We start from the raw sequence: 14368 nt of genomic DNA, 5'->3' as shown, positions 1-14368 counted from the left end.
CATTTTTTTATTAAAAAATCGCTACATTTCGTTAGAAAAAAAAAAAATTTTTTTGGCTGCTACTAAAAGTAGCGATTTTTTAATAAAAAATGTTAAAAAAATAAAATAAAATAATTTGTGTGTTTTTTTAGATTTTTTTAGGTTTTTTTGAGGGTTTAGTTTTTAGCATTTTAGCTTAGGTGGGGGGGGGGGGTGGGGGGTTAGGTTTTTGGGGGTGGGGGGGGGGGTTAGGTTTTTTTTAGGTTTTTGGGGGTGGGGGGTGGGGGGGGGTTAGGTTTTTGGGGGGTGGGGGGGGTAGGTTTTTTTTAGGTTTTTTTTTTTGGGGGGGGGGGGGGTGGGGGGTTTAGGTTTTTTTTGGGGGTGGGGGAGTGGTTAGGTTTTTTTAGGTATATTTGTAGAGTAACTTTGATAGTTATTGATAATTACAAAAATGCCACCTTGTTTTTTTGAGTTTTCCTTCAATTTGTATGTTTAGTATGTTAAAATTATTTGTATAAGAACTTTACCCTATAGAAATAACCTAACAAACACAATAATATCATAGCCTATTATTAGCGACAGCCTGTGGGGTTCGTTTGTTCAACGTGAAGCAACAGAGTCAACTGATCGACTTGAGATATGAGTTCAGAAATAGAGCTCTCCGAATTCCTTCAAAACTTTTCTCCAATCTCTCTTCACCACAAGAAATCTAAATCTGTTAGAAGTCCATGGGTATTTTGGAGTGAATCTGAAGGATATGAATCTTCAGGTAGTTGCTGCCTTCTCTTTTCCGTTTAATTGTTATATATCCGATCTTGTATATATCCGATCTTGTATAATTCGCCACCGTATATCACACAGCTGATCTTGGCACTCCTATGATTATGATTTACGAGATAATAAAATCTGCGTTTTCTCATTTCTTTCAATTTACCACAGATTCTTAGGTCGCTTCTATGATCAAAAAATATACATTTTCTAATAAAATCTTCAGCTGATCTTTGCACTCATGACGTGCGGTTTTAATTTTTAATTGTTAAACTGAGAGAAAAAATATCATTATCATCATACCCAGTAAATCCCACAAATAGCAAAACTAACGTTAAGGCATGAGGAGAGTAGATGTAGACAGCTTTACCTCTACCCCGTAGGAATAGAGATGCTGGTTCCAGTGAGACCCCGGCTCGATTGTAGTTTTGTATCAGGCCTTGGACCTAAGGCACATAACACTCAAACCATCAGGACAGAGACCGATTAGTGCATCCACCCACGCATCTTTCAGCTATCAACGCCACCACATGATGCATGATCAACCATCAGCCGCTTTTAACGTTATTTTCACGAAATTAGTAAAATAACGTTAAAGTTTGTACCATTTCACTTTTGCCCCCCGCAGTGGCGGATCCAGTGGTGTTTTGGAGGTTCCTGGAACCCCCTCGGTTTGGAAAAAATGAAAAAAACAATGAAAATTTTGTATGATTTAAAAAAAATAGTGAGAATTCATGAAAATCTACAAAAAGGAACCCGATGGAAAAAATTCTTGGATCTGTCACTGCCCCCCCCCCCCCCCCCCAAACCACCACACATATATACATTTTATTTTTTCTCTTGAGATCCTGTACAAACAGTGCTAATTATAAGAACCGTAAGAACAGATCTGAACCATTGTTAATTTAAATCAAGGGTTGATATTGATTATAAATAAAACTCTTATAATTAAAAATTACTACTAACAAATTAGGGGTAATTTTGTAAAATTGCTAGTCATTTGACCATTTTCTATTAAATACAAATTCCACCAAGGTTTTTTAAACTAAAATAACTTTTATATACTTCATTATTTTTTTTAAAAATATATACCATAAAATCAAGTATTTTTTTATCTTTAATATGAGTACCATATTGCTATACCTTTTTGTATTTATAAAAGTGTTTTTTAAAAAAAGTTAACAAAAGGTGTTTTATATTTGTGCTAATAAGGTGCTGATTATGTGTTAATTACAAAATAATACAAACAAACACCAAAAGTAGATATAATCAGCACATCTGGTGTGCTGATAATGGAGAACGATTGAAGATGTTGTGCTAATGTCGTTTATGTTGATAATGGAGAACGATTCGAGGACGATGTGCTGATAATGAAGAACGATTAATGATGTTGTGCTAATTATATAGTGTTGTGCTGATTATATTTTTTGTAATTATTTTTAATTAGTTATAAATAAATATGGTCAAAAAGTCTAAATTACCCCTAAACTAATTTTTTATTGATGGACACTTGTCAATTATGTATTGGTTCTTATGGTTCTTACAAACTTAAGTGTTTGTATTTGATCCCATTCCCATATATACATATAGAGAAAAAAATATACATTTTCTAATATATAACTACTGTAAATGTAAATTACGCAGCTGATCTTGGGACTCGGATGATTCACTACAAGATCAAATCTGCATTTTCTGAAATTTTTATCCCATGGGATATGAGTTTCTTTGGTCAGTTTTGGGTACCTGTATCGATCGGCGGGAGACGGTTACTTTCAACTTCAGGTCAACCATTTGCCGTCGGTAGTCTTTCCAGCTATTTTGCCATGTATAGACTATATTCTGAGAAATATAAATATAATATCGATGCGAATAACCTTGACTTTGAACCGGACCACATGATCAAAAGTGGTGGACCCGCCACTACATTCCTGAATCGTCAAACATCTATAAATGAAGTCCAGAGGTTTCTATCGGAGTCGTATGATTATGATGATGAAAGATTGAACTTTTCTGTTATGGTTCCTATTTGTTTCCCGTCTCAAAGCAATTGTATTGGTGTTCTTGAGTTTACTACGGGCCACTGGGAAAATAATTTGGCGTGTTTTCTTTTTCGTACGGTTGAGGCAATAAAGGTACGTGTTTGTGAGATTCTACAAAACCATATCAGACGAATTGCCTTTCCAATATCTTCTAATTTTTTATGCATAAGATAACCTAAACACATTGAATCTTGTTTGCAACTTCTATTTGCAGAAAGCTGGTTTGGACGTGTTTTATGTACAAGATCTTATACCATACAAGGTAATGCTTCCCAGATAATCCTAATAAAAGGTTAAGCTATTCTACAAAGACTCCTAACTGTAAGAAGTATAAGAAGGCTTTATAGAGCGACAAGTGTCTAATAATTTAAAACCTAAACCCACTACACCACCAAGCCTTTGTATACTTCTTATTTTTAGGAGCCTTTGTATTTGATTCTAATCCTAATAATAAAAGGATCATTTGTGCTTCAGCTAAATTGCTACCAACATTAACATAAAATCTTTCTGTAAATTTGTGTTTTCTAACCATTGCAAGTGGTGATCTTTTTCATTCTTTGCCCTACTGTTAAAGATTTGATGTTACAATTCTAACACAGACTATAAATGGTCTCGAACTTGCTAAGGACCATATCAAAGAGGCATTGAAGGTTGTTTGTGAATCACATAACTTAATTCTAGCTCAAGTTTGGATCGCTTACGAGAATAAAACTAATGTGCCCCTTTCATTTTCTTTGGAGGACACCCAAACAAAGCGACTGTTAGCAATCAAATTGGCTGGTTATTTTTATGCTGTAGAAGGCAATCGATATGATGATTTTGAGCCATACTTTAGATTTGGTGATGTAACTCCTCGTGCAATCGGGGAGGAATTTCCTCTGGTGACACTTCAAGATTATGAATCACACTATACGTCGAAGCATCGGTCTGATATGCTCATGGATTGGGGTAGTGAAGACTTTTATGAAACCAGTGGTTTTGCAATATGCTTGAGGAGTAGTGACACTAGTGATTATAAATATGTGTTTGAATTCATATGGATCAAGCATTCAAACTATATTAATCTTTTAGAGGCCCTACTCTTAACATTAAAAAGGTGTTTGCCCACATTTAAGTTTGCTTCTGGTGAAGAAATTGGTAACGAATTAGATGTACACAACGGAGACAATAAATCTGAAAAGTTCAAGATTTTTCAAGGAAAAAGATCAATGGTTGTGGACTACATAGCACCTTCCAAGGTGATGTGCAAAACAACTCCAAAAGTATTACCTCGACAAGTCATTGAGAAACAATTTGGAAAAACAATGAAAGATGCTGCAAAAAACCTTAATGGTAATTAATGATAATCAACTATTATAATTGCAACTTGATTAACCATTTTAATGACAAATGTTTCTTTTGCTACAGTTTCATATATGAAACTTTTAAGAAATCTTCTTTCTTGATATTGTGCTACAGTATCTAAATCTACATTGAAACGCAAGTTGAGAGAACATGGCATCTGGGAGTGGCCAGGACCAAATTTTATTCAGAGAAAAAAAAATGATTCGTCCATTATTCAAATCAACCCACATGAAGAAGACAATAGGGCGATTCAGGTGCAATCAACCATCAGTTTAAACCAAAATAGTCTGACTATAAAAGCAGAGCTTGCAGATGATATTATCAAATTTCGTCTCCCTATATTGCAAGCAAACTTTGTAACTGTTGAAAAAGAAATTGGTATGAAGTTCAATTTGAGTCTCGGGACTTATCAGCTCAAGTATCGTGATGAAATTATGGAGTGGATACTATTAAGATCTGATGAAGAAATGAGTTATTGTATTGAAAGTTCGAGAAAAATAGATCAAAATGAAGTTCGATTGCGTGTGGTACCATCAACACAACCAATATCCGGTCCTAGTTGCTCCAACGGAATCTGTTCTACATAATGAATGTGTCCATTTTCTTTATTTCTTTGAAATTTTCATTTATGTGTCTTTATTTCAATCAAAATGCGAGCATTTGTATATTTCTTGGTGAATAGTTTAGCAATTTTGAAGATTGGACAACAAAATTTGTATCTAAGATATATAGCTATAAATATATAACACGTTTTTAGAAATCGTCGGAGTGAAAGCCGGAGATGACTTCACAAGTGTTAATCGACAGAATTCAATGATTTGGAAGGAGATTTAGGGTTCAGGATGTGGATGCGTAGTGGGTAAAACAAAAGGTCTAGGTTGTTGGTAAAATGGGCTTAGTGTTGCCAAAGTAATTTGGACCAATCCCCCTTCCTAGTCAATACGATTTTTATGCATTTGGGTCGTGTCTTTGATCTTTCAATCCATCAGGAACAAACACTAGATCGAATCTAAGGTAAGTGTTTTATGTTATACATCGATATCTTTGTTCTCTTAATTCCATGCAAAACCCTAGACATCCAAACAATTGATTTGTGGTTAATTGATCATGCCTGAATGAATGTGTAATTGCTTGTGAATGAATGAATGTATAATTGTTTGTCAGATATTAGAGATGCTATTATTAGAGATGCTATTGATATATTGGAACTGCTAATTTGTTGATTTGTTTCGTAGCATTGTTGAGATTAGGGTTTGATCGTAGAATTGTAACTGTCACATTGAAAAACTGTGATTTTTTCTTATTTCGTGTTATTATGCTTTGTTAATCCGAGAATAATTGTTAGTCCGTGAATAAGTGGTCCGACTTTGTGAAGTCACAGAGTCCGGGTTATTGGAATTTGTAATGATCCGAGTTATACATGTTGTCCGAGTCTTGTAATTGCTCCGAGTAAATACATGTTGTCCGAGGTTTGTTTAATTGTTCCGAGTTTTTGTAAGTTTCCCAGCATATGATATTTATTCCGAGTTTATATGAGTTTAAATGTTGGTTCCGAGTTTATAAAGGAGACAAGGGGTCCGAGTTTATTTAAAAGTTTCCGAGTTTATGAAGGAAACAAGGGGGTCCGAGTTTATTTTAAAAGTTTCCGAGTTTATGAAGGAAACAAGGGGGTCCAAGTTTATTTCAAGGTTTCCGAGTTTATGTGGTTCAAAAGGATGGTCCGAGTTTATTTAAAGGTTTCCGGATTTATGTGGGTCAAGGGTTGACCAAGTTTTGTATAATAGTTCCGAGTATATGATAATTGTTCCGAGTTTGTGTGATCTGAGTATATGTATATGAGTCCGGGTATGTGATTTTTGTTCCGAGTTATTGGTTAACAATATATTCGAGTTTATCATCATGAATATGTCCGAGTTTCTCAAAGTCACCAACTAATGTCACCAACTAGATAAATCCAATTAGTATGTTACTAAATGTTAAACTTGTTAACTTGATCACAGTAAACACTTGGTTGTTTGGACACTCAGAGTATTGCATAACCCTACATGTACAGTACTTACACTTATTGTACATTAGGTCACGTGTAACGGACCTAACACTTTATTAATGCGTAGAGGCACGTTAACACATACCGAGCAAACTAAGGTGAGTTCCCTACTCTTCCACAAGCATGCGTCCCAGGGGGACACAACATTATTCCTGGGAGGAATACTTTTTAATAAATGTTGTAGTTTAATTTTGATGTCAATGGATAAACTCAATCTCTATCATGTAAGTCCCTACTTATTACCGAGCTAATTGTCGTGAGAGGTAATGGGGTATTAGTTAGTAGCGCTATTAGGTTTGACAAACCTCACACCGTACTCGGGGAATCGATCGTGAACTAAGGACCTTAATCATTTTGGATCCATGTTGATAGGCGTTGATGAGGGCATAAAAATCATAGTCAGTCATATCGGTACCGAGTTTATTATTCCTTAACATGTCTTTAAAGCTAAACATTTACATGATTTACGTTGAACAAAACTGTGAACTCGCCAACTTTATGTTGACACTCTTCTGCATGCTTTGCAGGTCATTAGGTACATCAGTGCACGGGAACTTGCAGTCTGAGGAGCTTGAAGTGGCATGGGGCGTGCTGTTTGATGAGAACATTTAATATTGTGCATTTTAAAACAATATGGATTTGGTTGTTTTGAAACAGTTACTTTTGTTTCCGCTGAATACATACTTTTGTTTGAATACACTATTCATGTTGGACACGATGGTTATTTTTAATATTGTTTATTATTAGTTTGACATGATTAGTGGCTAAATCCTTGTACGTCACACGTCTCGCGATAAAACCCCACATGTGGTAAATTGAGGGTGTGACATCATCACCAGCACCACTGCCATCAACCGGCACCATTGTCACCACCAAACACCACAATTGTCATCGCCATACACTATAACTGTCATCACCACCATTAAGCATCACTACAGCCTACATCACCCCAGCCGTCACCAATCAACACCACAGCCCCCAAAACCACCACCGAATACCGCGACCCCCACCGTCTGTCACCACTTCCCCATGTCATCGGCGTAGGTCATCTTACGACCATCACCATCATCAGTTTCACCCCAACCAGCACCGTACACCGTCTTGGCCCAAACACCACAACCAAAACCAAATCCTATCTGAACCCTATACAATCTTAAACTTGAAAAACACAATTAAACATAACTAAGGGGCTGTTGGTAACATCTGAATGGTTAAGTGCTGAACCAGTAAGAGGTTTGAACCATTAAGAGCCTATATAATGCTAACCGTTCACAAGCAAATGTCTGACCAATTCAGATTAGAGGTCACGCACACCTGAACTCGCCACCTGAACTCGCTAGCTCTCCCTTGCTCCTGTTTCTGGCCGCACGCACAAACCTAGCCAGTTTTGCCGATCCTAGGGTTGGATTGGTGTTTTAATCAACCAAATTTCCACTTTGCCCTCCTAGTTCACAAACCGGCTCCTTGATCTCAAAGTTACATATTTTGTATTTAAAATTTTGTCATCTGAATCCTCCGGTTCCATCAAAACAAAATTATCACGCTTGTAATCTAGTATCGTGTCATGGTTGAATCTTGGGTCAAATACGTTCGTCCACGTATATCACCGATAGAATCTGCGATTCTACATCTAGTATAATTATATTAGTTAAAGAATACCGCCTTAAATTTGGTATACACTTAAATCAATATAAATGACTTGTTTTAATAACATAAGTTTTATATTCTTCTATAATTATTATTACTATTATTATATTATAAAACATAAGGTGCCAACATATTTATCATTGAATCACCCCTTCACTAAACAAATGCTTGTGCTTGTTTGTTATTCTTCAACTTAACTTAGCTTCCTATTATTCTCATTATTGTCCGTTCTTTCCATTTTATACTTGAACCTGTCATCTTCCCCTAAAACCTCATCACTCTTCCTACCTATACTTGCATACACACACAATATATATATACACACACTTTCATCCAACACAGCCACACACTCAAGGCATTAACCACCTCATCCGTTCTTCATCAACAATGGACACCCTCCTACTAATCTCTTCAACACTTTTGCCCATCATCACCATCTTCATTTTGTACCATTTTTTCACCCAAAAATCATCCATTCCCGGACACTATGGCTGGCCACTCATTGGCGAAAGCATCGACTACTTCAAGAAGCTCCGCAGCGGCACCAACGAGCAGTTTGCCATGCAAAGAAGGAAACTATTCGGGGACGTTTTTGGGACGTCCATTCTTGGTGAAAAAATGGCGTTTTTGTGTGGCCCAGAAGGGAATAAGTTCTTGTTTTCTAATGAAAACAAGCTTGTTGAAGTTTGGTGGCCGAGTTCTGTGGAGAGTATTATTAAGAAGTCGAATAATAAGTCTGTAACCGCGGAATCCGCCAAGGTTCGACAGCTGTTGCCGCCGTTCTTGAGAGCTCATGCTGTTAAGAATTATATTGCTGATATGGATTCGGAGTTGAGACAGCATTTGGAGGATTACTGGACTGGACGTGATCAGGTTATGATCTTGTTAAATAAGTATTTGAGTATGTTTTAGAAAGAATTTTAAAAAGTGGGTTGTTTTGATAATCATATATGGGTTTTGGGTATGATCGGGTGGTTCCGCTGGTGGCATGATGATACTCCAGTGGTCCGTCAGTGATCCAAATTTGCTGTTCTGAAAAAATATATGGGTTTTGGGTTGTTAGCGAGTATCTAAGATGGCGATTTTAGAGTTGAAATCGTTACCTCATATGTCATTAAATTATCGGCCAACAAATCAAAGTTTGAATTATTAAAATTGAACTTGCGTATTTTTTACTAACTACAAAGATATAATTACTGACATGCATTAGTACACTAGGTTGAGGTTTGCCCATTCGTTGCAAAATACACTTTTGCATTGGCCGTAAAGTTGCTACTCGGAGTGCGTGATGCTACGGAGTTAGAGAAGCTTGCGGTTCCGTTTGTGGAGGCGGCAGGTGGAATCATAGCGGTTCCGATCAACATTCCAGGGACAAGGTTTAACCGTGGTGTCAAAGCGTCGAAAAGGATTCGCGAAGTCATTAATGGCATAATCGCACAAAGGAGGAAAGATCTTGCTGACGGAACTGCTGATCCGTCGCAAAATTTGCTCTCTCACATGATTGTCGAGGTTGATAAGCGTAACCAGGACACGAGCAACGCTCCGACAACCGATGGTGACATGTCGAGTGACTTACTCGGGTTGTTAATAGGTGGTTACGACACCATCAACACGACCGTCGTGTTCATTATGATGATGCTTGTTGATTACCCGGATGTCTACCGAGAGGTCCTAAAAGGTAAAGCCAACTTAACATTGTCCTTAGCGTTGTCACGCAAAACTTAACTCAAAAATTAATAAATATTGAAAACAAAGCCGTATTCAAAACGAACTAAAACCACCTTGAAGTGTCAACTAACCAAGTATATGATTGTTATTCCATTGAATATTAAAGAGCAAACCGAGATAGCAAAGGCGAAACCATCGGGTGAACTACTGAACTGGGACGACCTACGCAAAATGAAATACTCATGGAATGTCGCGTGTGAAGTGCTAAGAATGCGTCCACCAACTGTCGGCGCATTCCGTGTCGCGAAAACCGATTTCACATACGGCAGTTTCACAATCCCCAAAGGATGGAAGGTAAACAATATCGTTAAACCGTTATCAAACTTGTTAACTTATATGATTTCACCTAACACATTTCTCCTTGTGTATATATACTACAGCTACATTACCTTCCACATTACACTCAGCGAAACCACGAATTCTTCCCGCATCCCGAGAAGTTTGACCCCTCGAGATTTGAAGGAGCGGGACCTGCACCTTACACGTTTGTGCCGTTTGGTGGCGGAGCGCGTATGTGTCCCGGAAACGAGTATGCACGGGCCGAAATACTGGTGTTTATGTACAACATAGTCACTAGATACAACTGGGAGAGGCTAATTCCTGATGAGAAAGTGGTAATTGACCCACTTCCAAGGCCAGTTCATGGGCTTCCAATTAAGCTCATTCCTCACAAAACTGAAGCTTAAGTGGTTTCCTCATATTTGCATCATAATAATTATAAATTATTATTATTATTGTACTTTTTATTTATGGCATTTAATTACTGTATTTTGATTTTAGCTTTTGTATTATGTAAGAAACTGAATAATTGTTGGCGGTAATGATCAGAAGCAATAGAAAAAGATCGATTGAAAAACAAGAATCGAAAAATGATCCTTTGTTTTGTGTGTGAAATTCTAGTGTGCGAGAGAGATAGAACACATTAATTATAATGGAAATGCTAGGATTTCTTGGTGATGATCATTGTTGAATAGCTTCTTTAAATCGTTCCAGTTGCCTCCCATGAAGAGTGCATAGTTCTTGTAATCTTGTTCCTCCTTTGCCACTAGGTTTTCTACTTTCGGCATCATGTCTTTTGGTCTCTTGATCTTCAGTCTCCAAGTTTGTATTTTGTGTGTAACGAGTTGACGCTGACCCGCACATTATGACCCGATGTTGATTATAAGGCCCAAACTAGAAATATCACCGGTAGTTTAAGCAGTGATCAATGTAGATGTGTTTATGGATAAAAACGCAGACATTGAAAAAGTTAATTCATATAATAAGGGGATAGGGAGTGGGTGCGGCAAAAGCTTTTCACCGATGCGGCAATGGGTGGCAAACCAATGCCAACCCATTTGCCACTTCCATGTTTGACGAAATTGTTGAGAAATCGGTGAGCCAACACCGATGCGGCAAAGGGAAGAAGGAGAGAGAGAGAGGGGGTATGGGGTGGGGTCCATTCCAATCTCAACCAATCACATCTTTTTTCCTTTTTTTTATTTAAAAAGTTTACCACTCCACCAAATGTTTAAACCATTGCCAACACTTTTCAGTAAAGTTTAAACACTTTTAACTGATTGACATGGCGCGCTCTGATTGGTCGGCTTTTTGGTTTGCCACTCCAAAATGTTTAACCACTCCTTACACCCTAAGGCAATCAATTGTTTATTGCAATATATAAATGATTCGTTGTCAAAGAAGAGAACCACTAAGAGACTTGGTCGGTATCACAAAAGATTAGGTGCATTTGTTATAGGAATAAAAAGAAAACCTAAAAAATTCGTAATATGATTAAAGCGGGATCTGTTATAACTATATTTATTATTAATGTGGTTATCAACATCTAAAATATATTAGGCTTGTTCCACAAGTTTTCCTCAATTATATATATATAGTCTTTTGTATATCTTGTAATATACATCTCAATCAATGAAATGTTAGATCTCTTCTCCTTATTGTTTTCTTCTTCTTTTCTTTGATATTAGGCTAGTTTTACAACACGTTATCAGCACGAGAGTGCTCGAAATATCATTGGTTTTAATCATTGGTTAAAGTCACGATTAACCTATGTCAAGATGAGAGTCAACACTTAGCATGCCAAAAGACCTAGATGTGAGGCAGCCGTTCCAGCTAAGCGAGTTCTTGGTATTATCTTTAGTCTCCATCAAAAGCTCCACAACTCAGGTAACAAGACTAACACTAATGTTTTATATAGAGCATACATGTAATCTATATGAGCACCACTTTGAATTAAATTATAATAGCTTAATAATCTGTTTGTTAATCTAAAATTGCGGCTAGTTGGTGGGATGAATAGGAAATAAAACTTAACTTATTTCAATAACTCAACAATATTAAGCCAATCAAATCACTATGGTGTTTTTTTATAGAGTGAATTGCAAGTTTTGTCCTTTATCTTTATACCCAATTGCAGGCGCTGTCCTTTATCTTTAAAATTGACGAGTTTTGTACTTAATGTTTAAAAATCCTGCATATTATGTCCTTTGTCCCTAACCCAGTTAGATTTTTCTGTTAAATCAAACAACACAAGGGCAATTTAGTCTTTTTACCTATATCCTTAAAATGATTTTAATAAGAAATCAAAAATAAACTCTTTTATAATATTTATATTACATATTTATCTTTTCACCCATCATCCTCTCCCTGCCCACCTCTCTCATTTTACACTAAACCACCAGCCACCACCGCCTCCACAGCCATGAGCCACCACCGGCTTCCATTACATTACAATCATTAAAAAGATGACCATTCTCACACCAAAAGCCCTAATCCCTCGTCCACAAACAGAACCCTAACTTCTCCATTCTTTTCACATGAAAAGACAGATCTTGAAGCAAACAGATTTGGGGGTTTTAGATCTACAAGCGATGGTGGTCGTCGTGGTGAAGACCGTTTATGCGTGTGATCGAGCAGGGAAGTCGGTTCGTCCTCGAAGAAATCCAGGGTTTTGAAAAGGGAGGGTTACGCTTGTGGATGTGGGTTTTGGATTAGGGAGATTGTGTTGATTTGTAATTATAACCAGAAAGATAAAACTCTGCCATTTCACTAGAAGGTATCTGTCTGGACAAGGACTCGTAGAAGATCCGCAGAGGTTCTCGCTGCAACTCATAAAAAAGAGAAAAGGTAAATGGTATAACATTCCGAATTGGCTGGCTAGCTGGCTTATAATCAAAGACTACCTTACCTCTTCTGGAAGATCAAACTTCTGTCCAGGCAAGGAATAAACTTTCTTTTCTCTTGTTGTTTTAACCGCGGTTGTTACTGATTTGGTCTTGGAAGAAGTCACAATAATTGACTTCCCTTTAGCCTTCATTATCAAAACCAACAAGCTCCTTTAACAGATGCCGAAAAGGAAACTAAATTGGGGGTGTGTGTATCCTATGATTATGGAAAAACTGTTTGGATAATTAACGATTTCCATTCGACAATTACTGCCGATCCAAACATCAGATTGAAAATTGCAATCCAATTCACCAAAAAGAATTTCTCAATCCATATCTGAATACAAACAATTAAGCACAAAAGAAGAAGAAGGAATTTACCTACCTCATTTTTAGATGTGATGGTGGATGATATTTTATGTTTGGAATCGATGGATTGGGTGTTTTTGATAACAAATGAATCGAATTTAGTTTTGGGTGTAGAGCCATCTCGGCCGGGTTTCATCTTAGGAGGTTTGGTTTCGGTGGCCATTCTGATCGGATCCGATGCGGTTGGTTATTCAACACAAAAGCAACCTACTCTCTCTCTCTCTCTCTCTCATCGGTTTAGGAATAGCCATAAGATCATGAACATTGTAAATTGGGTTATTTTTTAACTTTGTAAATTGGGTTATTTGGTGTTCAATATGGTGTGAGAAAGACATAAAGAAGAAACCAGAGGCTGGTGGGTTACGGCCATGAGAGAGATGGGTGGGTCGGGCTGGGTTGGAGGTGGTGGAAGCAGGTGGTGGTAAGTGGTGACGGTGGGGTGGTGGTAAGTGGTAACTTTTTTTATTTATTTAAATCTTTTGTTTTAAAGTATCTTTTTAAATGTTTGGGTATTTAATCTATTTACATGTTTAGTCCTTAGAGAGATGAAATGACAAAGATACCCTCACATGTAAGTCACATGATCAGATTTAACAGAAAAATCTAACTGGGTTAGCACTAAAGGACATAACATGCAGGATTTTAAAACATTAAGTACAAAACTCGTCAATTTTAAAGATAAAGGGCAGCGCCTGCAATTGGATATAAAGATAAAGGACAAAACTTGCAATTCACTCTTTTTTATATATAAAAGATTGGTTTATGAAAAAATTATTAATGGAGCTGCTAACATCGTTTTAATTATATTATATACATACATTATTGTTTTAACTAAAATAAAACTTAATGATACTATTTATAAAGCTTTTCTAGAATTGAATAGGTAACCTTATTATTTTTATATAAATGATCAGTTAGTTTGTATATTGAAAAGAGAGATTGAAATAGTTATTTTGTATATTTGCTTATTCAAAAGAATATGCTATTTAATCATACGTTACATCTTGTGAAACTAAATAGTTTCTCTTTATTATAACAATATATTATCAAGGTATCTATAAATTTTATTGACTTTTAAGATGTTTTTTGAATTAGTCAAGTTTGGTAATTTTACAAAATATATTTTATATTAATAAAATAAAATCTCTTTTTAAGGTAAGAAAATTGGAATAGAGAATAATGGCAAAAGAGGTTCAGTCTTTGATTTTGTAAAATAGAATGATGGGATTCAGTATTCACCGATAACTTAGGGGTTATTTTAGTAACCTAGAGATCGTATGAAA

At 36.5% G+C, this 14368-nt stretch overlaps 2 protein-coding genes across 2 annotated transcripts; both read left to right on the top strand.

The window, feature by feature from the left end:
* Positions 1 to 542: 542 nt before the first annotated feature.
* On the top strand, positions 543 to 4809 carry LOC110899121 (protein NLP7). Its single transcript, XM_022146000.2, has 5 exons — positions 543 to 748; positions 2392 to 2879; positions 3001 to 3048; positions 3386 to 4118; positions 4245 to 4809. The coding sequence occupies exons 1-5, from the start codon at positions 619 to 621 to the stop codon at positions 4715 to 4717; spliced, it is 1872 nt and encodes a 623-aa protein (XP_022001692.1). The 5' UTR covers positions 543 to 618; the 3' UTR covers positions 4718 to 4809.
* A 3402-nt stretch (positions 4810 to 8211) lies between these two features.
* LOC110901577 (beta-amyrin 28-monooxygenase) lies at positions 8212 to 10462 on the top strand. The gene is made up of 4 exons (XM_022148393.2): positions 8212 to 8697; positions 9043 to 9502; positions 9659 to 9846; positions 9933 to 10462. Exons 1-4 carry the CDS (start codon positions 8212 to 8214, stop codon positions 10236 to 10238), a joined length of 1440 nt encoding a protein of 479 aa, XP_022004085.1. The 3' UTR covers positions 10239 to 10462.
* Positions 10463 to 14368: the final 3906 nt, after the last annotated feature.

This window comes from Helianthus annuus, chromosome 13 (genome assembly GCF_002127325.2).
Source record: "Helianthus annuus cultivar XRQ/B chromosome 13, HanXRQr2.0-SUNRISE, whole genome shotgun sequence".
NCBI lineage: Eukaryota > Viridiplantae > Streptophyta > Magnoliopsida > Asterales > Asteraceae > Helianthus > Helianthus annuus.
The sequence above is the reverse complement of the archived record's forward strand: the minus strand, read 5'-3'. Positions and strand labels throughout refer to the sequence as shown.